General features: G+C 40.1%; 1 protein-coding gene across 17 annotated transcripts in view; it reads left to right on the forward strand.

Annotated features, from left to right (window-relative positions):
* The window catches only part of LOC121888982 (adhesion G protein-coupled receptor L3-like), a 244,565-nt gene that overhangs the window by 157,710 nt on the left and 61,385 nt on the right, over positions 1 to 25,470 (forward strand). For 10 of the 17 annotated variants that reach the window (XM_042400642.1, XM_042400643.1, XM_042400644.1 and 7 more), the window contains 4 exons: positions 1,173 to 1,982; positions 16,319 to 16,672; positions 20,033 to 20,136; positions 23,864 to 24,049. In XM_042400642.1, the coding sequence (XP_042256576.1) occupies positions 1,173 to 1,982; positions 16,319 to 16,672; positions 20,033 to 20,136; positions 23,864 to 24,049 (1,454 nt within the window). The remainder of the gene's footprint in view (positions 1 to 1,172; positions 1,983 to 16,318; positions 16,673 to 20,032; positions 20,137 to 23,863; positions 24,050 to 25,470) is intronic. The other 7 variants (XM_042400647.1, XM_042400649.1, XM_042400657.1 and 4 more) reach the window with 1 other exon arrangement.

Here is a 25,470-nt window from a genome sequence, read left to right on the forward strand (position 1 = left end):
AGTTTAGTTGAAATGATTAACTTACTTTACATTTCTAGTATTCAAATCCATACTTTAGATGTCATGTTTTTAGAAAGACAGACAATTATAATTGTTTCAGTCTAATCCCTAATGAACTGAAATCAGCTTTAGCAAATGGGGCCCACTATTGACCTGCTCCAGCTGTATTGCCTTGGCCCAGCTTTATCAGATTTGAGTACAAACCAGTTCACGTGTAATTAGTTTATTGTGTGTGGTGTTGTAAATCATGCCACAGACTAAAAATGTCATTTGGATGAAATAATGGACAGGCAATCATTATATGGATGATGTAATTACTATATTTTTGCTTTTCTGCTTTGCTTTGTTTCTCCTAAAGGGCTGCCTCAGCCAATAATTACAACATTGCTATTTATCAAAATCTTTTAACTTTGGATTTATGTGTTTAATGCTATTTATTAAGAACGGCCAGGGCTGCCATCAGAGTGTTTTCAATGAAAGAAAAGAATTAAAAAAAATTTTCTTGTGCAGTTATATTTAATTTAGTACGGGTGTCCAGAGAAGCCATTCTGTGAAACAAATAAAAACAGAAGAGAACTTAAATGTTAATGTGTGTGAGTCAGCCAGTGGTGAGTTTTAACAGTTTGACATCCTCTTACTTGTTTTTGCTCTACATTAAGTCAGAAGAGATAACCTTCACTTGATCTATTCACACACCCCCTACAAACTCTTAAGTCTGTTCGTTCAGTGGCATTGTAAGCTGATTGCCTTCAGGGTCAGAGTCTAACTGAATTAGAGGAATCTTATATAAAAATTGTAAACAGTAATAAGTAATTGAGACCAAAACAGCTTTAATGAATTTGAGACACAACTCGAAATAATGAAAATGTTGGTTGTGTTTGTATATTGGCTATTTCATGTTTAATTTTAATTTACATGCTTTGGAGTAATCCAATGAATTGCATTACAAATTGCATTTTTTGTAGGACAATCAGTAATCTTTTCTGCATTAAATCTAAATCTGATCATCCTTACACTGATTAAAATGGTGTGACTCAACATCTTGGTCCTTCACAGTGGAGAGGAATAAGCTGTGGATTTTAACATTAATGTTGTTGCATCCAGTTGCTGTATTATTTATTGATTTATAATACCTGCCAATGTAACTCTGTACTTGTTTTTCCCCTATTTTGGCTCCTCAGTATTCCTGTGCCCAGGGCTTCTGCGCAGGGTGTACCAGAGCGAACACCTATTTGAATCGGACCACCAGTCTGGAGCTTGGTGCAAAGACCCTCTCCAAGCATCCGATAAGATCTACTATATGCCCTGGACACCCTACCGCACCGACACGTTGACTGAATACTCCTCCAAAGAAGACTTCATTGCCGGAAGGCCAACAACGACCTACAAACTCCCACATCGTGTCGACGGCACAGGCTTTGTGGTCTACGACGGGGCGCTCTTCTTCAACAAGGAGCGCACACGCAACATTGTCAAGTTTGACCTGCGAACTCGTATCAAGAGTGGCGAGGCCATCATTGCTAATGCCAACTACCATGACACATCACCATACCGCTGGGGTGGGAAATCTGACATCGACTTGGCTGTTGATGAAAATGGCCTATGGGTGATTTATGCCACTGAGCAGAACAACGGGCGGATTGTCATCAGCCAGCTAAATCCCTACACGTTGCGCGTTGAGGGGACCTGGGACACGGCTTATGACAAGCGTTCTGCATCCAACGCCTTCATGATCTGTGGGATCCTTTATGTGGTGAAGTCAGTATATGAGGATGATGACAATGAAGCAACAGGAAACAAGATTGACTACATCTACAACACAGAGCTAAGTAAAGATGGGTTCCTGGACATCCCGTTCCCCAACTCTTATCAGTATATTGCTGCCGTGGATTACAATCCCAGAGACAATCTGCTGTATGTTTGGAACAATTACCATGTTGTGAAGTACTCGTTGGACTTTGGGGCACTGGACAACAGACTTGGTAAGACCAATTTAACTTCTTATTATCATTTTCAGTGTTAGGATCAGTGCCATTTGCATTGAATTGTGTAAATGACAAATGAATGTACCCTAAAGTGCTTGACATTCTGGATGATGTGTTTTTTTTAATTGAGAATTAGAGAGATGACACATTTGAGCTTACATTAAAATTATTATTATTTCTGCAATGGACTGTGTCACGGCACAGGTAGTACTTGTAAAATATTTGTTGTTTGGTCTATGGAACACTAAACCTTTTCGCTGTACTAGCTACTAACAGGCCTTGATTGCTTTGATTACAAGCAAGATTGCCAGGCCTTGATGCCTTGATTGCCAACAACAACAAAATGATGCAGGACTAACCGAAAACCCTGCAGTCACTATACTCATCCCCCACACCGTCTCTCGCACTCACTGCCTGGTTGGGGGTCACCCTGCTCTAATCCTCTTCTCGTTTTGCCAAACTGTGCAATGAGCTTCCCTACTTCAGAGATGAGGGTTATCTTTCATTGTCCAAATGCCAATCTTTGACGATGACAATAATAACGTAATTTCCTCTGGTAGTCCGGTAGTAGTACAATAAAAACTATTAACCAATTTCAAATGTCATTCATGGTCCCAAGAGGCACTAATTTGGTAACTCACTCACTGTTCCTCTACAACAACTATCCAGCCCACATTTTCAATTCACCCCAACAAATGTAATTGACAGATTACTAGTTTCAGATTCATGCTCCGTAGACAATGAACCCTTTCCATAAGGCACCACCAACAGGCCAAACCCCCTTTTTTACTCAAGTCATTTTATAATCTAATGGGCAGATTGCTATACAGTTTCCTTCACAAATTCATACTTTCAAGAGGATAACCTCTTTTTTTCTTTTAATGACCCCTTCCCTTTAGCACTACCCTGAGAACAGATATTATGTTTAGCCTTGCAACCTGTACGTCTCCAAGAATAGCACAATTATCAGCATGTTGTTTGTTTCACCCAACATTTCTGTATTGGCAAGCTTTTACTTACACTTAACTCTTGTGTTTTTTTCATATTTTGAAAAAGAAAGACATAATATAAAAATATAAATATATAACATGTAGCACCTCAAGACAGTGTGGGCTGTTGATAATTGGCTATATGAAACACTGCTCAATGTGTTATTTCTGTATTTCTAATTAATCATCAAAATGGAAGTGAAACAAAGTTTAAATCCCCCTTTAGTCAAAAACATGTTTTGCTTTTTGTTACATCACTTGGATGTTTGATCTTCACTATGCAGTGTGATGTATGTCCAACCCAAAAGGCTGTTTCAAATTAATCTGTTGAAGAGAGAAAGTTTTACTGTGTTCACCTTAAATTTGAGTTCAAGACTTGTACATACAAGATTATTTTGTGGCATCACAACTAGTTTGAAGCTTTAACAATATGTGAATCTTTATCAGGCACAAAAATGATAAATTATATTTCATCTTTTAGTGGGTTTAACACTGACAATTTTTCACATTTTCTGCTTTAGCCACAAGCTAGAATGTTTTAATAACTCTAGCTGTTGCCTTTGCAAAGGAACAAGCAACTGCTCACATTAAACGTCCCAAAACTCCTTTGAAAAGTCTAATTTTCTCCACTCCATTGTTCTTTTTATAAATTGGTGCTTGTTGGGAAGCATGAAACAGAAAAAAAGAACCTGTTTTGACACACAAAGGTAATTCTTTGCGCTATCTCATCAACAGCTAGTCAAAAATGTCACAAGTTATTTGACTGTGAAGTCCCTACCTCTCCTCTCTCCTCTGGAGCTCTCTCTACCTGCCGCTTGCCAATTTAATTTATTTTCCTTAGCCGGCTGCTGCTCTATCCCAAATCTTTTTTATACGCTGAGACCTGCTTCAACACATCCCATAATATATTCGTTCATTCAGTGACCATGCCAACAGGGTTTGGTTTTGATGATACACAGCTACTTACATTATAATTTGGTGGAGTTAAGGACAGTGAAATGGTTTTGTTATGTGCTTTCTGTGTTAAATGATTATCCATCACTTTCTAACAGTGATACACAGTGATTACACCTTTGCATGAACACAGACACACACACACACTTTCACATGCAAATGCAAATTCTAGTACAGCACTAGATTTCCCGGTGAGATGTTGAGTTGTGTGTTTGGCTGCTGTTGTGCAGAATAGGCTGCCCTCCAAACAGTAAGCAAGGAGTCTGCTGCATGAATATAGATAGTAAAATGTTGCATTAAGTGGATGGATGGAGTCAAAGTACAAATTTAAATGTCAGATAAACAGACTGATACGGAATGAAAGAGTGATTGAATGAACTCTGGAGTAATAAACCATTTAGTTTGATCAACTCTTCTACAGTATCATATACAGAAACATGATGCTGACTGATTCTGGTTAAAGCAGTTGTTGTCATTGGCCACGCACATTTTCCACACAGTTCTCTCACATGGAGCCCAATTTTGAAATGGTAGGATCCCTCCAACAAAATAGTTTGAATCAGCATCACTGTCAACCACTTCACTGAGCACAAATTAGTCTGTATTTGCTGCTGCATCATATTGTTTGTTCCATTTACATGCTACTCTGGTGAGGATGCGCACAGATCAAAGAGCTAAATGTGGCTGAGGGAAACTTGAAATATCGGTCACAGAAATTCACAACAATGGCTGCTGTGAAAAATCAGAAAAAGTGTGTGGGACCACGATTAGGCAAAGTTATTGAATTTAAAAAGGGAACATACATGGATTTTAGGAGTACAATCTAGTGATATGAAGATGGAGCTTTTGCTTTTGCTTTTGTGAGGCCAAAAATTCACTAGTTGAACCAGTTCCTTTAGCTTCAAACATGATTTTCTGAAATTTAATCCAGTGTCGTGATCATAGTACTTGAAAGGTGTCATTCTCTAATAGCTCTAACACAAGCTAATTTCCACTTTTGCTTCCACCTCCATGCGCATGCATGACCTGCCATACCATTGGAGCATGGAGTATGGGCAACAGAGCAGGAGAGATGTGGCCAGACCCACAGCTGGGGCCCACTACCGTCTGCCGATTCACATGGCCCAGAGCAGAGCACATGATGCAGAGCATTAGGCAGGGACAGGGTAATGATATCTGAAATTGCTAAAAACATAGTATCTGGACTTCAAACTATCCTATTGCGTCCAATTACGAATGATTTTTCTTTTTGATCTCTTTCAGCAAAAGGATCTTTTTAAATTGACTCAGTCTTTGGGTAGAAAGTAGATCTGAGTGGTTTTGTTCCCTCATCAGAAAAAAAATGGATTACTTACTGTGCTAATATGTGCAGTTGTTTGCAGTGTCTTCAACAGAGAGAACAATATTTTTGCACAAACTGGGTATTTCAAGAATAGATGATCTATGCCTCCATGACAACTCCATTAATTATTGAATTCCCTGGAATTTTGATTGATTTTTTTTAAGGTGCTGCACAGATTGCTATTAATAGGCAGATATATAAAAGCTCTCTTACCATTAGTCCATTTTTCATGATCGTATTCAAGGCAGAGTATGCAAGGACAACTGAAATCGATCACTCTGTGGTATTCTTTTCAAGACATGAAAGAAAAGAAAACATACAGCACATGTGGTACTTGAATAGTCAGTAGCATACAGAAACATGAAGCAGAAATTAGAAAAATGTGATATCTCTGATACCAATTATTTAAAATGATGTACTCTCATTCACAAATGCCACACTGATATCTCTGGAGGAAGGTCTTCCTCCGATAGTTGTAGAGACTCAATGCCTCCCAACTGTCCATGACCCAATTCTCCAGATCCACCAGTGAGTATTCTCACTTCTTCCATCATTGTGTGGTTCAGCTTAGACAACTTTAAGATGGATTGTTTGCAAGACACAGAGGCTCAAGGCAGCTGAATGGATAAATTCCATCAGTGTCAAAATAGCAAGTAGTAAAATTGCCACTGACCAGGCAGTCACCCTGGTAGGGTATTGTTCCTTCAAAACCCGTTCATCACATCATCTGTACAATTTCTTCCTGAAAGCATCTCAGTGCTCAACAAACCATCCATCCATCCGTCAACTCTCTAAAGTGCTTCTCCTATTCAGAGTCATGACACAATATCCAGGAGGGCTAAGTCAAAGACAACTGGATTTTCGCTTCTCATCTCAAAGGCTTCTTCAGTTCTGAAGAAGCTGGAAACTCTCTGAAATTTAACATCTGGGGAAAGCAGGTGTAAAACCTGCAGCACTGTTTTAGCGGACACAGAGAGAGAGAGAGAGGGACTAGTCAGAGGAGAGAAAATTCCTTATTAAAAGATGCATCATAGAGTTACTTTAAAAGAGCAGCAGCAACAAACTATTATTTTTCACACGACTTTACCTTTACATTCACCTCTATGCTGACTTTTAATAACTCACAGCAACTCCAGTCAAGTGAAATATGATTGAAGCAGCCAGAGTTGGGTACTGTATAATTTGTACTATATAATTTGTCTTTAAAACTTTTACCATAAATCTCCCACACTAATTTTTCATAGCTCATTCAGTCACTGATATTTTTGTTGAGCTGACATCAGACCATTTAACTAATATTTCCTCACATAACCTTCCACTTGCAGTTCCCAAAAATGTCTTATATTCAGCAGCCGAAAACTTAAGGTTTGCTCCCCACGCATGGGTAAGAACAGTCAGGCATCTGATCATATACAACATCACTTTATGCAAATCAGATGAACTGCAGCTAGGCTCATTTACATCTGTAGTCTTAGCAAACACCACACTAAATTGGAAAAATTGCAGAAACACAGAATTTTGCGCCCCTGAGACTAATTTGTGACAGGCTTAGTAAATACCTCCCATAGTGTTCTCCCGTCAGAGGTTGTTGTATATTTCTAACAAAATGATAGCCCTCATAACAAACAAGATTTTGAGAATTTACCTTCTAGAGCTATAGCTACATGCAGTATACTTTCCTTAAACCTTACTCACATCTTCACCTGTACTGCACTGTCTGTCACAGTGAGCGCGAGGCACTCGACAGGGCTGCAAAGACAAAGGCAGCCACATGAGAAAATTCGCCTGTCTCATACACCTGCTACTGCTGTCTGCAGCTCTAATATGCCGTCAGAAGATAAAAAGCCATGCTATTTAAGCAGCCTGTTGGAGTTATCTTAGATGGTTCAATCCCACTTCATTGTACTCTTGGAGACTTGGATGTATTTGTTATGGTATATTCAGAATTTAAATGATTTATGTCATTCAAATTAACATATTCAAATCCCTGTGTGCCGAGGACTGTTGATAGAATACAGCGAACAGTCTGTTGATACTTTTGTCTCGGTGGGGTCTTCCCTTCATCTCATGTTTCAGCGAAGCAACCTCCGATGCCTAAATGTGCGACTGTGGAAGTGATTCTTTTGTTGGCTCATGATTTGTGCATATGATGCGGCGCAGTTGGTGACATAGATACATTGACTGTCTGGCATTCCTGTAATTTTGCCACATGTTGCCATCTGGCCGGGGCATACTGCCAGAACCGCAGGCCTGGAGGGATCCCGCAGACGTGCCGACCCAACCTTCATGCCGAAACAGCCGATGTTTTGGATGCTCAGACCCGTCTTGGCTCTATTTGGAAGTGCCTGACACATGCTAAATTGATTAAGAGTGTCTAAGCGGTAAATGCAGGCTGGCAGAGTCTGTGGAGATAATCTGAGTGTGACTCAGGGTGCTCTCAAAGGCACAAACGGTTGTTCTTTTGGTTCCATTGCTTATGCACTAGCATTCCAGTGCCTGTCATTGGTTTTGATTGATATACCTTGACATGCTATTACATAGTGACACCCTGCAGTTGTCGTATGTCATCATAGACAATCTTTTCTTGATTACAAAGCATCAGGGAGTATCTTGCTTAGCAATTCAAACTAAATGCCACTGTTACACAAAAAAAACAGTCTTTTGCATGCTGCATGAAGCCCTTTTTGATGTTGAGGCTTAGGAATGTAGGCTACATGCTTATTTGCAGGCTACGCACTTATCAAATGCCTGGTGCACCTCTTGCAGAGGGCAGTTTTCTTCGAGGGAAAGTGCAAGGTTTAGGATTATAGTTTAGAATGATTTTCCCAACCAATATGCACACATGTACAGACACACACACACAAACACGTGCACAAATGCACATTCTACTCTCACACCCTTTAATGTTGCAACACAATGGGGCTCTGTTAGTAATGCAGCTTTAGATTTTTTCGCATGGCAACAGGGAGAGCTTTGTTGGTGCTTCAAAACCTCTTTGAATGTTTGAGCCAGATTCCCTCATGTAAGAATAATTTGTAGTATATGATATAATTGTGGTTACCACATTAGTGCATGTGTTTTTCAAGTCTTACAGAACACTTTTTTTTTGTGTCTGATATGGAATTTGAATGAAATCTTTTGAGCAGGCAAACTCATGTCTCGTGGTTCAAAATGTAGCGTGTTCATTCTCTCAGTGTGATACCCCCATTATATATCATATTTTGTCTGGCATCCCCCCTCCTGACCGGTCATCCATCATGGGCCTTGGCGGCTCTGCCTTGATCCAGAAATCATACACAGATCACCTGTGTAGTGAGAGGGGTGGCAGGCAATTCCTCAATTAAGGCCAACACCCTATCCATCTCTCCTGACATGTGCAGAAATGGGAAAGAGAGCGTGAAAAACATACTCGGAGTAAAAATCTAAGACTTTTGTCTAATGTGAAACTCATGGATGAATGGGGATTATTGGCTGAAAAGTCAGTTAAAAAATGCTACTAAAATGTGTGTAGCTGGAGTTATAGTGTGTTAGATCTCCTCTTCTCTGTTCTCTCTCTACTCCCGATGTGTGTGTGTGTGTGCCTACCAGTTTCTCTAGAGCCCAAAAATTGCCACATTAAATTTAACAGGCTTGGTGGCACACCCGCTCAAAGTGATTTATTTTGGCCAATCAGCCCACTAAATCTGATTGGAGGGCCTCTGAAGCATCTTTAACTATCAGCAGTGTCAGAGTTTCTCTGCACAGCTTTGCCCTATCCATTTGGCCCATTCTACTGTTGGTTGACAGTCTTTTGAAAAGCCTTTCTCAGTGTTTTTTGGCAAATGGTGAGACCTTGGGGGAGTGTGCCTTTACTCCTACTGAGTCTGAAATCCCCTCAGCTCATGTACTCCCGCGCCTCTTTCCTCCTTTTTGCTTCTTTCTGGTACGGTTGGCGATGTTTGGCCTTGTCAGTAGCCTAAGAGACTCAAGTTTTGGCTCTAAGGATAAAAATTGAATCCAACATCTCTCCATTTAGCTTTGAAAAGATCTAGCTAAATATGTATTTCTATGAACTAGGAGGTTTTTAGTGCACACCCTTACAGTGCTGTGTGCATCTGACTGTGTACAGTATTAATACTATATACATGTGTGGATGTATAACAGATTTGCATAACGTATTTGGTGTTTTAAGACTATTTATATGAAATAAATAAACACATAATTTCATGCAATCCTCTTTTGCAAATGCTAATACAATATGAATGCACATTAGGCAAAACAGCACTTGTGTTTTGGTGTCTGCATACATTTCCTAGTGAATTCACCCTACAGTACTTCAGTGTATTGCACATGCAAGCAGGCTTTGCTCACGTCTGCTCTGTCATTTAACTCAAACACAGCGAGCGTCTCTCCGGGCCTGTGTCCATGTGCGCATATATATCAGCCTGGTGCATACGCTTCTCCCAGCGCTGTGTGACCTCCATAGATGCCCTCTCAAGTCTCTGGAAGAGAGCTTGGGAATGAGAAATTAATTGCCAAACAATGCATAGCTCCCATCCATTACGGTTCTCATCATGTCAGATAATATCGAAGCATTACCGGATGTCTGGCTGCATAATTTACCGCCCCCCACCCCTCTCACCTCCACCACCACCACCACCACCACCTACGTCCCAGTTGCACTCTCTAATGGATTTGTGGGCCTGCCACAAAAGGCTCCATTAAATGACAGGACCTTTATCATCATTTTATTTTCCAACCATTCTCCTCAGCACATGTGGACATGTGTAGCACTTTGGTGGGATCATATGAAATAAACATCAGGGAATTGATAAGCTTTTTCCTCTGTATTGATGCAAATATAAAATTTTACATGGGGGCTTATTAATTAATCCTTGATGACTGAGAATTAACATAAGACACAGGTTAACATGTTAGAGCCTCAATATTTTTTTCTTCAGTTCTCTCTGCTTTGGTTTAGAAAGATTAGGGTCACATTGGGACACATCTTTTAATGTTAATCTCATATTTGTTGCTTCACCGCATTGGCCTGATGTATGACAGCCCCCTTTCCCCATTCCTGTTTCAGACTGGTTTTGTTGCAAGAATTTCGAATCATGAAACAGGAGGGACTTATTAGTGCAATCACATACTCACAATGTCCTGTCAGGCTCTTGAAAGCGGTCAAAATGATTTTCTCTGGCATTTTTCAGACTGTTTTTTAATTTAATTTAATTTTTTTTTAAACTCACCATATTGACATCTTGTGACACCAATAATTTTTAGCTACTTGACAGATGATTCGGTCTCCTGTCTGCAGGAAAGACGTAGATAGATGTTTCTGACTTTTTTTAACAGAAAGAATGAAGATAGTTTCACTTTCTTTTAGCTACCTGTACCTAATAGGAGTTCTGACATCACACTTAACTCTGAGTGAAGTAGACTGATTTATAAAGTGGAAGCAGCACCCTTAGATCAAACCGCCAAATGAAACAAGTACATGGTTGAAATTTATTTCTGAGAGACCCGCTAACAGCCGTGATCATGCATTTAGGCTTTAAGTGCGCTTGAGTCTAGAAATACATGTCCCAGCAGCACCAAGAAATTTTTCAGACTTTAAAAAGGCAAGTAGAAAGTTAATGGGTGACATCACACATTGACTGTCCAATATTTTCTACAGTCTGTGAAAGCGTCTACTGAAGATGTAACCATGCATAAAGGTTCAAATAGTAAAATTAGGAGGTAATTGGGTTCAGCAAGAGGCTGGAAGAGTCACTTTACCGTCTGACGCTCGTTTCATTTTTACCCCCGAAAGCCCTTTCCACCTCTTTTGATCTCGAGTCTGCAGAAGTTTCTCAGAGCCGACGAGCCCGCTCTTGGTGCGGAAATGGCAAGTCATATAAACCGGATTCATTTCATAATAGCATAGCAGGTTTTTTTCCTGGAGCGAAGTAGAGCGGGCTTATCTAATTGTGGAAGCCACGAGCCCTGGGATACAGAGAGAGAGGCTAATTAGTTAGAAATGAATGCTTTGAAATGAAGCACAAAGCTCTGTGTGTGGTGGAAACAGACTTCATGCGTTTGGTGGGGGTTTTTTTTTTTTTTTTTTTTTTGCAATGGGAGCGGTGCGTAAATGATGAGTGGAGTTGGTGTTTCAATGAGAGGAAACTGGAGTGCCCAAAGAAATGTTCTTGTGTCTTTTTATGAATGAAAAGGTCGATTTTCAGGTGTTTTCAGGTGTACAAACATTCTTAAGCCCCTTAGCTTAAGTATCATGAATATCTGATAGCTTGCTGTTAGTACTATTCATTTTTAATCATCTTTGTAATGCCTTTTGGAATGCAATGGATCTTAAATATACAGAGGGTAAATTACTTTGGGGTTTGAGGGCATTTTAGTGGATATACTTTGTCTTGTATCATTGTGCAGCATCTAAACATATCCCAGGACCAAATTCTAATTAGAAAATACTCCAAAGAGTTATTACTTTTTCATGGTCTAAAGTTTTGTGGTTATTATTTATTTATTTATTTTACCATAGCCCATTATAAAACTCAACAACCACAAATGCTTCAGACATTCAAATATTCATGTAAGGTCACCCTGGCGTCCCTCGAAGCACAGCATAGTCTTGTTCACCTCGTTGGTGCTCTTGAGCTCAGGTTTTCTTTATTTTTTTAGACTCTCTTCATCCCTTTGGATAGAATGAAGAAGCTGGCAAAGCAAAACAAAATGTCCTTGTGTTGTCTCCTAGGCAATAGTGGATGCAGACTGTGGCTGCTGCTTGCTGCCGGCTTTCCTTTTTTTAATGCTCATCTCATGGAAAGATATACAAGTTTGCTCAAGGACACTTTCTTTTTTTTTTTTTTTCCACTCCTGCTTTCTGTCTCTTGTGTGTGTCTTTGCGGGAGTATTTAACATGCTGTTTGTAGACAGAACATTCTGAAAAATAATTTAGCGGCGGACTCAACGGGATCATCTGGAAGTATGGAATTACATTCTAGACATGGTTCCCGGTGACTTTGAATTAACCTCATGTTGTGAGGGCTATTTCCTCAAGCCATATTTCTCCGTGCCTTCATACGTCCAGGAGACATGTCTCCTGCTCATGGTCCCATTCCACTCGCTCTCAGCCTAATGGCGGTGTCTTTAAAGCAACTGATGTAATATGATCTTAAATAAATAAAAAGTGAGCCTTTCTGTTATGACTTCTGGCTACAGTGGCCCTAAAACTCACATAAATAGTTTTTGCTGGAAGCAAAAAACATGTTTCCTGGAAGGGTGTGATGTGTTTACTTTAGTTTGCAATGAAATCATTTAAACTTCATCTGTGACAAGCTTAAACATAGTGTAACAGGAACACAACAACAGAAAACTCATAATGTATGTGTGGTTTGTTTGCTAACATTAACCGCCATAAGCTACTGGTCATATCTGACCAGGTTAAGATGTACTGTAGCTCAAAAAATCAGAGTCTACTCAATTAAGGATGATGTATTTGCTTCTTTTAAATGTAAAATAATTTCTTAAGCATTCAGCTAATTCTTCATTATAGTATGTTGTTTAAAAATTTAAAAAACAAAAAAAAAACATGGTTCATGCATCACGTCCCAGATTTTGTTAATAAATAACTTTCACTTACAACCAGCTGCGTTTCTTGGCAGCTAAAGATACAGACACCCTCAGCAAAAATCTGTCATAGTCAGATTCTCTCCTGTATCAGCCATCCTGACCACTACGATAATTCCCTTATCCTAACGGGCCCGTATGCACACCATTTAGCCACTGGCTTATCTAGGCCTGTGCACCGTGACCTTTACTGACCTCAATATGAGCAGTGAATTTCCATGATCAGATTTCCATGAGGTACTTTAATGGTCTCCTCTACTATATGCAGTTGAATCACCACTGGCTGATTTTAATTAAACTGAAATTGATACCACCTCCTTTTACTAAGAGTTGATGTGACATATTTGATTCATCACTTCTCCTCAGATGCAGATGCGTAAATAAGTCCTCTCATAAATAATCAAATAAATAGACTGGTGTCCTTGAGGATATTTCTCTCTCCCGTATTCATGATCATTGCAGCCGAAGGATCCGCGGGGCTGCCGTGGCACAGATTGATGATGATGTCTAATAGTGGTTACGGAATGTAAATGGTGATGTCTCGGTGGCTGCTGGGACAGTTAAATACCTATTTGAGCATTCATGCGATTTTTTTTTTTTTTTTTTTTTAAAGCCCTGTTCAGTGTTTCCTACAGAATTATATTTTAATTGTGGTGGCAGGTGACCGAAGGGTGGGGGTAAAAAATAAATAAATAAATAAATAAATATAAGGTGCTCCACTGCAAATATTTTAATTGCCAAGTACTTCCTGACAAATAAACAACCGAATGAATGAATTATGTTGCAATTATATTGTCATTTTATGTAAAACACATTGTTTTGTCCCTTTTTTTCCCAACTCTTATCCCAAATTTGTCCCAAAATTAATTCAATTTTACATCCTCCCTGGGATGACGGGAGGTCTGCTCGAGTCCTGCATGCTTGCTAATAACTTATTTGAAGAGTCTGGTCTCTGAGATTGTGTTAAAAACGTAGATAGACTAACTTATCAGAGTTAACCTGAATGCATAATTTTTGGACAAATTTCTGCAGAGTAGTTCATCATACTAACCATGCGTGGTGTCCGGATTGTATTCGGCCAGCTGTCTTCTCTGCAGGGAAAAGACAGGAAAAGGCTCTTCTTCTTTGGTTATATATGGCAGGCTGCACAAATAAATTAATGTATGGAAAACCCTGCTGTTGATGGGTGGTAGTGTCAGTTTATGTTGGTTGATGAGGGTTTGTGTGTGACTGTGAGTGTGCCTATATGTTCATATGCACCTGTGAGCATCTTTTCCATGTTGTTTGTGTTTTCCCCTTTATATTTACTGTTGTATACCTTGCTGTTTACTTCTTTCTCTGTCTATGAAAGTCATTTGGAAGTTATTCAGCCTGCATTATCAGATAGCTGAGAGTAAAAAAAGACTTTGTGTGTCTTTAGTTCACGTTGCAAGTCAATGAAATTCTTGTTATAGTTCCACTTTGCTGATGGAGTGCCTCCACGGGAGTGTCCAAGATACCTGCGGATCTTAAAAACACAACAAACTCTTTAGTTAGTGAGAGCAAACAAATACTCAATCAGCTGGAACTGTTGCTGCGGCAGCAACCTATTTAATCAACCTTGGCTGTCTTTGAATGCTGTTGAAAGTGCAGTGTGTAGAATTTAGTGGCATCTAGCGGAATGGACTTGGCAGAAATTGAATGTAATATGCAGTATGTTTTCATTAGTATATAATCACCTGAAATTAAGAATTGTGTTTTCATTACCTTAGAATGAGCCCTTTATATCTACATAGGGGGCGGGTCCTCTTCCATTTAGCCCACCATGTTGCACTGCCATGTTTCTACAGAAGTCCAGAACAGACAAACCAAACACTGGCTCTAGAGAGGACCTTTTGTGTTTTTCTTGGGTTTCGCAGCCACTGTAGGTTCTCAAACATGCTTGGAAGGGAGGGGGAGGGGTATTCAGTTGGTTGCACCACAAGATGCCACTAAGTGCTGCACACTGGTCCTTTGAGCGTTGAATGCATCGACCACTGATAGTGTTCTGGTTTTGTCTCATTCTCATTGCCTCTGGGGGGTCTCTGTGATTCCAAAACGCTGGCACTAATTCATCTTGTCTTATTTCACCGCTTTCAAATTTACCACAGAGAAAAATCGTCTGATTGCAAATTGGATCTCACAGAACTGGATTTCAGCAGTGATGTCTGTTATCTAAGCTCTCTGGATGCGTGGCGTCCATCAGACCTGCCAACCTAAAATCAACCTTCATTAAATTTTATTTTGCTCTCCTTTCATACAAAGATTAGGTCTATTTGTCACTTCTGTCATTTTGATTGTATCTCTGCATTAGGCAGAAACAACGCCTTTCCCAAATTGCATTTTTGCAAAGATGTGTGTTTGTGAGCAATGCTCTCATGGGAACTTATTTAGAGGGTCCACAGCAAGCTGCCTCCTCTGAAACCACCCTCAGTAATAAGATCAGAACATATGGAAATGTCAGTGTGGCATATTGATGAATCTTTGTGCAAAAATAACAATACACTTATATTATGAGTAATATACAGCAATATTACATAATATAGATATTCCATAGGACACAGTTTCACAGAAAAGTCTGGCTACATTCCCCTTTCTGGAGAAATATTATGAAGTATGGCCTCTCTGTGTGTCCCCTGACCCTTTGTGACTTAACCAAGTCCACACATTCATAAAAAGCCTGCAGCTAAATTAATTTGGGGCCCCTATTTTCCAATCAGGGACACAGGGGAAGGAGTATAAAGGGGACATAATGGCTGAGTAGATGGAATGATTAATGACAGGGATTCGAGGAGGTGTATGTCCATTTGAGTGGAGAGAGAAAGATTACTGAGTGAGCGCATGGGTGCATCCTGGTGTGTCTGTGTTGGTGTTATGATAGCCCCTGTCCCCAACAGCTCAGGTAAACAGCGTCATTAGCAAGCACCTCCTAGAGTGTAACCACAGGGAGGACTCGTATCCAGGAAATAGGTATTCCAGTTTGTCCCGGCTGACCCAGAAATAGCATGTAGCTAAAATACCCAGCTATTGACTTGCAGAGATATGCCCTCGTCAACAGCTACATTTAGACGACACAGCTGGAAGTGTGTGTATCTGTGGCGTGTGTGTGTTAGATTAGCCAGCGGGGGTCCCAAACTAGACACCGTGCATGCCCGTGCAAGTCACACCTGCCAGTTCCATTTGATCCTCTTTGAACTATCTTTTCTTAAACTGACACATGGAGAGGAGGGACGAATAGAACCCCCCTGTGTATGCATTGTCTTTTCTTCAGCTGCACCAGAATAAATTCCCCTCGATGACACAAATGAAGTGTAACTGAAAAAGGGAAGATATTTACTCTCAGTCATCTTTTTTCCAACTGTGCATTTTTGCTAGGATCCATCAGCTCACTTTTCCCCCCCCCATACTTTCTCCTTCACCAGAGTCTTCCTCCTCTGTGATGGTGTACATGGACACCACAACGGGGGTGACAAGAACCACTACTCGACCCACCACTGTTACCATGACATCCACAACAGTCAGGATGACCACTACCAAGATGCCTGCCACAACGACCGCAGTCGTCCAGTGGCCAAGGACCACAACAACGGTGGCAGCACCGGTCCAGACGCTAGTGGAGGGTTTGGTGCCAGAAGACAGTGATAAGTCGCCACCTTCCTCCAAGCTTCCCAACATCAGGGTGGAGTACTGCAATCCTCTGGTGATGATGGACATCTCCTGGCCAAAAACCAAACAAGGCATGGTGGCCAAGATGCCCTGTCCTCCTGGGACAATAGGTAATGTAGCTCTTTACAACTTTGGTCTTATTTTGGTATTATTTCTTATTATTTCACATTTATCAGTAACTATTAAAGTAGAACTGGGAACACAGACATTGCACAAGTTGAACTTCATTTGTAGATTACAATCCCATACAAAAGCAGTTCAAACAATTGCAACAATCCTAATATAAAAGCTAAACAAAAAAAAATGTCTTGAGTTTTTTACAACAGGATATTGTAGGTGCAAGTCAAATCAGCAGGTAGGCTGTTCCATACAGTATGTTAGGAGCATGAATGCTGAAGGCTTTAGGGCTAGATTTGGAAGGAACTCGGTAGACTGAAAGCATGTCAGATATGTAAACTGGGCCAAGACCATTGGGAGCTTTTTTTTAGGAGTAAGATGTTAAAGTCAATAAGTCAGTGGAGATCTTTGAGAATTGGAGTGATATAACTGAATTTATTGGTTCTAGGCAAAATACAGGCAGCTGCATTTTGAACTAGTTGGAGTTGCTGAATGGCCTCAGCAGTGAAGAGAGCATTACAGTTGTGTAGTCTGCTTGAGGCAAAGGCATGAACAAGTGTTTAGTTGCTGAGAAGACGTTTGATGGGGCAACAATGTGAGCAGTCAAAGGATCATACAGGTTTTAAACAAACCCCCTGGTTAGCCAGACTTATTTAGAAACAAAAGGAAATCCATTCATCCACTTTCTGCCATTTATCCAGGTCCAGGTTGTGGTTGTAGCAGGCCCTGACCTTCTTCTGCCACCAATCTCTAGATCTACCTGAGGGATATTTAGGCATTTTCAGGCCAGATGGGATATATAAATTCTCCTGCCTGCACTTGGTTGACAGAAATAATAGATGGGCTGGGAGAAAACTACTAAAACACGACTCAAGTTGTAATAAACTAGACCTCTCACCTCACACATATGATAAAATATATCATTCATCTGTCCACTACATTTATTTATGTGTCATTAGTTGGTATATGTAGCACTAACACTCCTCTGTTTAACAATGAAAAACCCTCCTTGTGAAATATATATGTTGTTTCTTTATTCCTTCACTTGTTGAGGATGCCAATACTCTTGTTAGAGACGCAGTCTACTGTGAGGCTCTTCGTCTTGATGTTGGTCGCTGGTGGTTTTTTTTGTGTGTGTATGTCTGTTTACACTCCCCCCTGCAGCACTCGTTCTCTCGCTTACTGTCCCCACTCATCACTCTTTATTCCCGACTCACCGATGCAACGCTAAACATAGCTTAGCATTGCGTCTATATCGAAACAGCTTAACTCGTGTGCCACACACCCATGTTTATTTCCTGTCTAACAGGATGCAATTGGTGTAATTAATTGGTGGCTAAACACATTTGTGTTAGGGACTTTTAAAGGGCGGCTATGCTTTGTTTATCAGGCATCTGACCATTTGTTTCTGTGTATGTAGTTCCAGGTCTGACTTTGTATCAATACTAAGGGTCAATTGCATTAAGATAAAATCGATGTTGGCTGCTTTAGATATAAAAGCTTTACCTCAGAAAGTAAGACTATCTGAATGCTGATCTAGGAGCAGTTCATATTGTAATTAGACCTGGCGTCTGAGCATGGACATTAAATTTTTAAAGTATGCACTCTATGTTGAGGTTGGAGATCATGCTGCATTCTTCAAATTAGGAAGAATTAAAGCTTAAACTTTACCAAAAGGTAACCTAGAAACCTTAGTATTGTGGGTTTCTGCTGCCAGACAGTATTGTTGCATAAATAAAGAAAGTCAGTGGTTGTAATACATTATTACAAACTCAAAATGAGAGGTGATACAAATCAGATATGTTAAAATTGCAAAATGTGCCTCTGTTGAGGGATTTTCTGAAACTTCCCTATCATGAACTTTTTATAGCGCAAGTCACCCCAGAATGCGGAGTGACATCATCATACTCTCAAATCTGGCTTGAAGCCTGAAAAAAATCTGTTCATTTCATCAACCAGCACACAGATACACACACACACACACACGCACACACACATACACACACACACACATACGGGCTTCATTAATGGGCAACACCAGCACCCGTCGAGACCTCACTAACAGCCGTCATATGGCAAGATAAGAGGAACACATACCCCACCTCCTCTCGGCGCACTCTTCAAAGCCACTGCTCTTCAGACGACACTGTCAAGCAGAACACGACTGTGTGAGTTTCCTCTGCCACTCTTTGAAAGTTCCTCGAGCTCCCCTTCCATCTACCTCACTTCGCTCGCTGTCATCCTGTCTCCCCCTACACCTCTCCCTCTGTCTCCCTCTCTCTTTCATGCTCCCTCTCCTGCCTCTCAATATAGCAGGAAATGCAGAGTCCCTTATCTTATAAACCCATCAAACATAAGGCTGTCCAAGGTGGACTGGGGAAGGAAATTATATGTCAATCAAAATTTATATCTGTTAATACTGGTCTTCTCAACCTCCAACACCCCCCTCCCTCTAAGTACAAGCAAAGGCAATTTAATGTCAGCTCTGAAAATATAGACGCGAGTCATTTGAGGTATAAAGAAGAACAAGTCAAAGGCACTCTTTTGTTTCTGAATACATTACATAAGTTGGAGTCATTGCAAATTAACAGATAACCTCAAAAACTGTGGGTGTATACTGTATCAGGATTTAATGTATTAATTTAATCATTGGAATGAATAAAGTTGAAGGGAGGTGTAGCAAGGTCAGAGAGGCTCAACAGATGACAGCTCGCATTGTTTAATTTACTTGATATCTGGAGGTTTATTTGTACAGAAACCCAAAAGGGAATATAGTAAAACCACATCTCTGTCAGCAGAGACAGTTTTCTCAAACTAGCTTAATTGACCTTTCATGATGAATTCTGCTATGGCAGGCTTAATTGGCAGCTATTTTGGTGTATTTTCTTTCTCATGCAGGAGCCGAACTGTCACACAATTGGCAGACACTGTCTGACTTTTAATGATTAAGTACAGACATTGTCTGGGTGAGCCAGGCCGGCCTCAAGTGAAGCAACTTCATTTCGGTCACTCTAAGATAAAACCATCCAATTACATTTTGCTACATCCATTAATTGAATCACTTAAGAATTGTATTTCATCGCAGTTTTATTTGGACAGGTTGTGCAAATAAGAAAGTGCTTGACATAAAAGAATTGGGCCTGAAAGCATTGTGTGGTCTATCACTCTGTAAAAAGGAGTAAGAAAAGGGGTAAGATTGGTATTCCCGGCGTGGATTCTAAAAACACACACATATACACACTGACAAGCATGTTACAAAATATTGTAGTCAGTCTTTTTTTACTGACATTTCTTGAGCTATTACATTTCAGGGCATCGTTCTCACTAATCCACTGTTTTTCCTCCCTGTTTAGGCGTGGCCTCATACATGTGCGTTGGTCCAGAGGGCTACTGGGACCCCCAGGGACCCGACTTTAGCAACTGTACCTCCCCCTGGGTCAACCTCATCAGCCAGAAGGTACCAAGCTGCATGACACAACAAGTAGAAAACGTATTTGACATAACATCACAGCCAGTTTGGTTTGAAAAGTGTACTTTTTCTTACCAGGAATCATCAAAGATTTCTATTCAGAATACAACTGTAGATAAAGCATTAAGCTAGCCTGAAGGATTTGGCACTGAGTTTAAATGTTATTTTGATGTGGAAATTTGTTCGAGAGTCTTTTTAAATACACTTGTGCCCTTTTAGCTTTTTCTAAGCAACATTTGCCACAGCTCACAATACAAATCAAGGGTGTATATATCACTTTTACTCAGAGGACTTAAGTTTTTGTGGGTTTTCTCTTTTGTTCTTTGTCTCTTCTTAATTGGTCAATTAATGCCATTGATTAGCTGCAGGCCTTACTCAATAGAAGGGATATGCTTGCGTGTATGTGTGTATGTGTGTGTGTGGCATGGGTGGTTGGATGGAGGCAGAATGAAAACCAATACCACAGCACCATACTCTAATAGACTGCTGTGGGTAACAGCTAATCCAGACCACTTTCTGTCCAACGACATGATACTGCGGTTATTTAGATTCCATACTTCTCAAGCACAAACAATTTGTATCCCCTCTTCTGCAGGCAAGCTATTATACAAAGCCTCATATATTGTAAAGCTTTCTATGTTTAAATCTGTAATAGAATCAAATCAGAAGAGGAGAGGGTTACAGCAAGTGAGGATCAGGGTTCCAGGTTATGAATTGCAGGCAATGTTGAAAATGTTCTCCCTTAAACTCATAGGACCCTGAGGCGTGCATGTTATAACACTTATGATCTACTCAACGGCACAAAACTCGGCCCATTAAACAAACGGCAGTTTGCAGATATGGATGGAGAATGGCTGTTGGGGAACAAAATAGAAGGGAGAGAAATTATCAGGTGCATTTTCCGTGGAGCGTAGTGCCATTTGAGCAGCGCAATAAAGCTCCACTACAGGCTGCTGTTTGGAGAAATTAACTACAGCAGAGTTGTTGATGAACACGCTGTAGAGGCTGTTCCACTTTGGTTGCTGCATGAATTTGACATCTACAGTCTGACTATAATGCGAAATATTGCTTGTTAAGATCTAAAGAAGGAAGCGACAATCAATTAATGCATGTATTTTAAACAAAAGTGTCATTCATCTTTTTTTTTTAAGCAAGGCACACTTCAGGAGTGTGTCTGTCGCTGTGGAGACAGGGGGACCTTAATGAAGATCAACCTGTCAGATATCTGGAATGCCCATCTGCCACTTAGTTATTTTAAATCTAAAGCCATTGTCCTGTACGTGGCACTGCTCATTACCAGATGGTTCAGTTGAGAAAATGAGAAAGAAGATGTAGAGAATATAAAAAAAAGAGAAAGAAATGACATCAGATAAGCAGAAACACAGAAAAAAGCAAAGCTATTTACCCTGCATCTTCAACTCCCCTCATTAAAAGACGAGAGCAAGGAGGGGGAAAAAAAAACATCTTCTGAAGACACGTTCCCTCGCATACACCGATGTGAAGACCAATTTAAGCAGCGTAATTGGCTTGACTAATAAACTCACAGGCAATGAACGCAGGTGATGCCAGAGTAAATCAGAATAGGCCTGTTTTAGTTGGTGTCACTGCAGTTTTTAGGGCTCATCCTACTGTACCTATTAATTAGAGTCTATTAGTTGATGTAAAACCTTGACGGTAACTCACCTTTGAACTGAAACATCAAACCCAAGTGGTGTCATGCATTTAGTCTTGTTGACTGCACATTTAAGTTATTTACTGGTCATAAATGAGACAAACTATTGCATAATTGTCCTGCTATTGATAGTTGTGAGCATAGATATGTTCCATTGGTCCCTTTATTTTAACAACTGGTAAGTAGTGACTCAGACATTAAAATCAGATTCAAATAGTTAACTTCAAGGAGCACCTCATCACATTTTCAGCCCTGTAGCTCCTTTCAGATGTTGTATTGTAATTTCAAAAACCAGGATAAAGAACTGTGTAGAGAAGAAGTTTCTTAGCAAATATTTCAGGGTTTGTGGGAAGTATCAGTAGCTAATAAACAGATGCCTCCATAGCTCACAAGGTACATATCAAAATGTTTAACATGTGGAAGAAATAGCAACACTTTCCCATCCCTATTGTAAGCAAATCTGTATAATACAATTTGACTATTATATTGTATGCAGTTACCATGATAACAGTGGCAGATTTACTACTCAGAAATTCAGTCATTTTTTAAACAATGAGTCTTTGATTTCAGTCAGCGGTAGACAAAAGGAGGCCTCTTGTTTCCAGCTGGCCAGTCGCTTTTGTCAGCTGACATGACAACTGTCGCCAGCAGATTTGATCAGCGACTGTATGGTCAGCTAGCTAATTAAGCCAACGTCAGCTCCATGAGTTGGTTGGAATTGCCATCGCCAACTGACTGTCTAATGTTGTTTGTAACGGCTGACTTGTTTTAAAATGAGAACAATATAAAAAGGGGTCTTAAATGGCTACTTATCTCCTCTAACTGGTTCCAAGCAACAAGTCAGCTCCCTCAGCAGTTCAAGATTAAGGGAATAGACATGGAAGTAAAGAATTAACATGGTTTTTGTATTAGTTAATCCTATAAGTATGATATGGAAAAAATGTAAGATTTGACTGTTATTTCATTCTAACATAGCCCTGTTTGGCTGCTTAGCTCACATACTTGTTCATGAACAGTATGTTTTCACTTTTAACATTACAAGAGGAAAAGCTTTTATGATGAGGATTAACTATTGTGTTTGGCAAATGTAGCACTATCTCAGGTAATGTGGCAGGGGTTTCTTGGAGTGTAACCTTCCTCATATCCAACAAAGAACCTCACAGCTAATGGCTAACATTACCCTAAACTGTCCAACAGACATGCTAACAGTTGGCCCTTATGTTTGAGCAGATAAACACAATCTTTAATCTATACCTTACAATTTTGCTCATGTGTATTTGGTTTCGGAGAGGTTAAAAAATATCCTCCATCCTCCAGAATCCCCAGATGTCAAGTGACAGTCTCACTACAGCCCTTTGCACACCGCTTCAACACGGAGAGAAAACAAAATGTCTGCAAAACTAAATAAAGCAAACCTTGTTTGGCGCCTTTAAACAACAGAAGAAAAATACTCTGACTTTTTCACAGTCTTCAACAAAGCCCGAGGCAGAAAAATCTCATAAGAGTTGAAACATAAGAAAAAATGAATATCCAATAGGATCTGTCCTCTGTATACGACATACCCCCTTCCCCCAAGCTGCAGCGTTCCCCATTAGTTTCATAAAGGTGTAAGGCTATCAGGGGAAATTCCCTCAATAGTTGATTTCATAATTGCTTCCAGATACAGTATTGGCCCCAGTGTACACTCAGCTGAGTACCTTCTCGCCACATTAATTGTGTGCAATATAGCAGCAATTCTGGAAAATGTAAAGGCTAAACGGCATTTTTTTTAAGGGGCTGCACATTTGTGTACTGCAATTTATCATGTTTTTCCATGTTTTCCAATGTGGTGGTTGTGAATAATAAGTGCATGCTATAGTGAGACAACAAGGATATGAAGCTTGTTTAGATTTGTGTTCGGCTGTAGAGGGATATATCTTGTTTGAGACATTTAAATATCTAAACTAGCTAGTTTAGATATTTAAATGTCTCAACCATAATCAATCACAATTACAATCAGCTTTTTGCAAGTGAATTTGCTCATATTTTGTCCTTTTTTTTCAGCTAAAAGCTGGTGAGACAGCTGCAGTCATTGCCAGGGAGTTGGCAGAGCAAACCAAGAGTAATCTTCAGGCAGGGGACATCACCTACACAGTGAAGGCCATGGTTCAACTGGTGGATCTCCTTGACGTGCAGCTGAGGAACCTCACACCGGGTGGCAAAGACAGCGCAGCAAGGAGCCTCAACAAGGTAGTGAGAGAAACAGTTTTATAAGAAATATCAAAACTACCCTTTATTCACTTCCCCCCTTGCTTTAAAAGAATGCTCTGACTAGCCACTGTAACAGGCTGGATAAACATGACCTGCAAGACCTATTCCCTTGCTTATTATCCACACTGGTGAGATCAACATTTATGAAGGAATGAATTTTAGGTGAACGATCCCACTCAAAAGTGCTACTTTTGTGAGTTTACATTTTCGCTCCGTCTCCGAAACCTCTCTGAATTTCCAAAATGGAAGCCTACCTACCAAAAGGCTTCAATCCAGTCAAACCTGAACGGTAGGTATTCTTTTAATGATGTGCTATATGGCCCAGTGCTGTCAGAGAAAATGATATCCACCATTTCCCTGTGGTCTGGTTCATACTAAAAACAGACCTTGAATTTCAATGTGTTGCTCAGGCACATCTCTTACTCATGGTATCATGTATTATGCTATCAATTTCACTTTGATGTAGCTTAAAAGATGTTATCCATATGCCATGCTCGTCAAAAGCACTACATTTGTACCACTTGATTTTTACTAATGGGACAGGGTAAAATTTCAGTGGGCTGGATCTAAGCTGTGCAGTAAGAGTGCAGGAGATTTTCATTTTTGCTGAACCTGAAGCTAATGCATTTATTCCCCAATTCACAGCAGAGCACAGTAAGGGGCACTCAGGCAAAGCAAGCTAAAATAATACTTTCTGTCTCTTGAGCAGCCAATAGAAAAGCAAACATCAGTGAAATTCTAAATGTCAGTCGTTAATTTGTTGGAGCGGCTTCACTTGTAGAGGAACATGAACACCTGTTCTCAGATAGCTTTATCAAGACGTTTTTTTTTTTTTTATTTCATTGCCACAACAGACACAGATGTCCCCATTGAGATTTTAGTGCCAGTTTTTTCCAATGGAGAGGGAAGCAGTAAAGATGGCCAAAACCCCCAGAAGGGATCGTGATGAGCAAATTCACATCGAGGAGCAACTAGAGTTTATAATACCTCCTGAAAAAAAAGGAGTTTCTCATAAAACACAACATCAAGTCACAGACAACCGCTGTGGTTGAGATTACCGCTGTTGTCTTCAGTTTCTTTTGTAATGATGGCACAAAGAAAAGGACAGCTGGGTTGAGGGGAATAAAAAAAAGCTTCTAAAACCAGTATAATTTATTCAAGGGGTCAGGGGCTTACCTATGATTTATAAATGTCTGTCCTCTTATATACAATACATTCATGCATCACAGTACATGAAGAACCTATGGAAAAAAATGGTGTCTCAGCATTGTCTTGTGTTCAAAATCCTTCCCCAAGGAGCCCACAGAACTTTCCTCTGTGCTCTGGCAGTGGCTGATGTTTACCTCCCGAGTTCAATCATTTTGACACAATCTGCAAAGAGCTAAGCGAATTAAAGATTT

This window comes from Thunnus maccoyii, chromosome 22 (assembly GCF_910596095.1).
Source record: "Thunnus maccoyii chromosome 22, fThuMac1.1, whole genome shotgun sequence".
In the NCBI taxonomy this organism is placed as follows: domain Eukaryota; kingdom Metazoa; phylum Chordata; class Actinopteri; order Scombriformes; family Scombridae; genus Thunnus; species Thunnus maccoyii.